The 2,677-nt window shown below is 44.5% G+C and overlaps 1 protein-coding gene across 1 annotated transcript; it reads left to right on the forward strand.

Annotated features, from left to right (window-relative positions):
* Positions 1-1,134, forward strand: LOC148581930 (uncharacterized). Its single transcript, XM_088494518.1, has one exon. It carries the CDS (start codon positions 1-3, stop codon positions 1,132-1,134), a length of 1,134 nt encoding a protein of 377 aa, XP_088350644.1.
* The last annotated feature ends 1,543 nt before the right edge of the window (positions 1,135-2,677 follow it).

Raw genomic sequence — 2,677 nt, forward strand, 5'->3', positions numbered from 1 at the left:
ATGATGACAATGGAAGGATCTCGCCTGGAACGACAAGCATCAAGTCCGACCTCACGCATCGACTTCAGCACGGCCGACCTTAAGACAACCTATCCGAACCTTGATGACCCAGTTGTCTTCTCAATTCACATGGGGGAACTAACAGTAAAAAAGGTCTTGCTTGACCCAGGGAGTAGCGCCGACGTCTTATTCTACTCCACCTTCAAAAAGATGCATTTCAGCGACAACGCACTACAACCGTCGCCCGGAGAATTGGTAGGGTTCTCTGGGGAAAATGTATCGGTATCCGGGTACATTTGGCTGAGAACAACAATTGGAGAACCTCCACATACCAAAACACTAGATATCCAATTTCTAGTGGTCGATTGCCCTAGCCCTTATAACATCATTCTAGGACGTCCATCATTAAATGCTTTTGGTGCCATTGTTTCAACTGTTCATCTTTGTGTGAAATTTCCCTTGCAGAATAACACGGTGGGGACGGTTTACGCCGACCATAAGGAGGCAAGGCAATGCTACAACGCAAGCCTCAAAACCGTAAAGAAGGAGGAAACACCTCGAATTCACACTGTCTATAACTCGGAACACATACCAACGCTGGCCGAGCTAGACCCCAGAAATGACAACAGCCGTCCAACACCAACAGACGACCTTGAACAGGTAAAAATAGGTCATGATGAGAAATTTACTAACATAGGATCGGCATTCATTGCAGGACAGAAGGCCGACCTTATCACAATATTGCGAAACAACGCCGACCTGTTTGCATGGACGCCAGCAGACATGCCCGGTATCGACCCTAACTTCATTTGCCACAAGCTGGCCGTCAATCCTAATGTCCGACCTATACGACAAAAGAAAAGAAACTTGGGAGACGAAAGGAAGAAAGCGGCAGAAGCAGAGACCAAAAAGCTCCTGGAGGCAAGGTTTATCCGGGAACTTCGATTCTCAGCATGGCTAGCAAACGTCGTAATGGTACGAAAAAGCTCGGGAAAGTGGCGCATGTGCATGGACTTCACCGATTTAAACAAAGCATGCCCTAAGGATGGTTACCCCTCCCAACATAGACAGATTAGTAGACGACACCTCGGGATTTCCAGTGCTCAGTTTCATGGATGCCTATTCCGGCTATAACCAAATTCTCATGCACCCGGAAGACGAAGAAAAAATAGCATTTATCACAGACGAAGGAAATTTTTGCTACAAGGTCATGCCCTTTGGGCTAAAGAATGTGGGGGCAACATATCAGCGGCTTATGGACAAAGTCTTCAAAGATAAGATTGGTAGAAACATTGAGATATATGTGGATGACATGGTGGTAAAATCAACTTCGAAAGAACAGCACAAACACGACCTGGACGAAGTATTTGCACAGCTCAGAAAATACAATATGAGACTAAATCCAGAAAAATGCGCATTCGGAGTCAAGGGGGGCAAATTCCTTGGCTTCTTGCTGACAAACAGAGGTATAGAGGCGAACCCCGACAAATGTTCAGCCGTAATTAACATGCAATCTCCTAGAAACAAAAAGGAATTCCAGCAACTCACAGGTCGGCTGGCAGCTCTTTCTCGGTTCTTGCCAGCAGCAGTGGAAAAGTCATACCACTTCTTTAACACCTTAAAGAAGTCGGACGAATTTGTCTGGACGAAAGAATGCGAAGAAGCTTTCACCAAATTCAAAAACACCTTGGGATCACCGCCAATATTGAGAAAGCCAGAACAAGGTAAGCCCTTGCACCTATTTCTTTCAATTTCTACTAACACAATCAGTTCGGTACTTGTAACAGATGACAGCAAAGAACAACACCCAGTATATTTCATAAGTAAAGTCCTACAGGGTGCTGAAACAAGGTACCCGACGATAGAAAAAGTAGCATATGGACTAATCGTCACAGCTCGAAGATTTCGTCATTACTTTCAGGGGTACCGAATTATAGTTCGGACCAATCAACCACTCCGGCAGATCCTAGCCAAGCCCGACCTAGCAGGAAGGCTAACCAAATGGTCGTTAGAACTCTCAGAATTTGACATCACATATCAGTCCAGAGGATCCCCCAAGGCCCAAGCTCTAGCCGATTTCATCTCAGAATTCACAAATGAAGTAGAAGAAACAAAACCATGGGAATTGTATGTGGACGGAGCATCCAATGACAACGGATGCGGAGCAGGAATTCTGCTAAAAGACGACCAAGGTGTATATGCCGAACAGTCAATCAAATTCCAATTTCAAGCAACAAATAATAAAGCCGAGTATGAGGCGTTATTGGCAGGACTAAGACTCGCGAAAGAGGTACACGTGCCGAACTTGCAGGTATATTGCGATTCCCTACTCATAGTTCAGCAGGGGTAATTTTCAAACCAAAGATACACTCTTGAAAAAGTACCTACATATTGCTAAGGACATGATAAAGGGTTTTCAAAAATTTGAAATAACACATATACCACGGGAACAAAACTCTAGAGCAGACATATTATCTAAATTAGCAACACATAGAGAAGATCAGCAATCAGGAAGTTTGGTACATCTCACGCTAACAAAACCTAGCCTAGATTTGCAGTATGTCTTAAATTTGTCACAGGGTGAAGATTGGCGAACACCAATAATACACTACCTGAAGACGGGAATCGTACCAGAGGGTGATCCGAGGTCTTTTAAAAGGAAAGCAACCTAGTTCAC

This window comes from Arachis ipaensis, chromosome B10, assembly GCF_059453495.1.
Source record: "Arachis ipaensis isolate K30076 ecotype BB chromosome B10, ASM5945349v1, whole genome shotgun sequence".
NCBI classification, from domain to species: domain Eukaryota; kingdom Viridiplantae; phylum Streptophyta; class Magnoliopsida; order Fabales; family Fabaceae; genus Arachis; species Arachis ipaensis.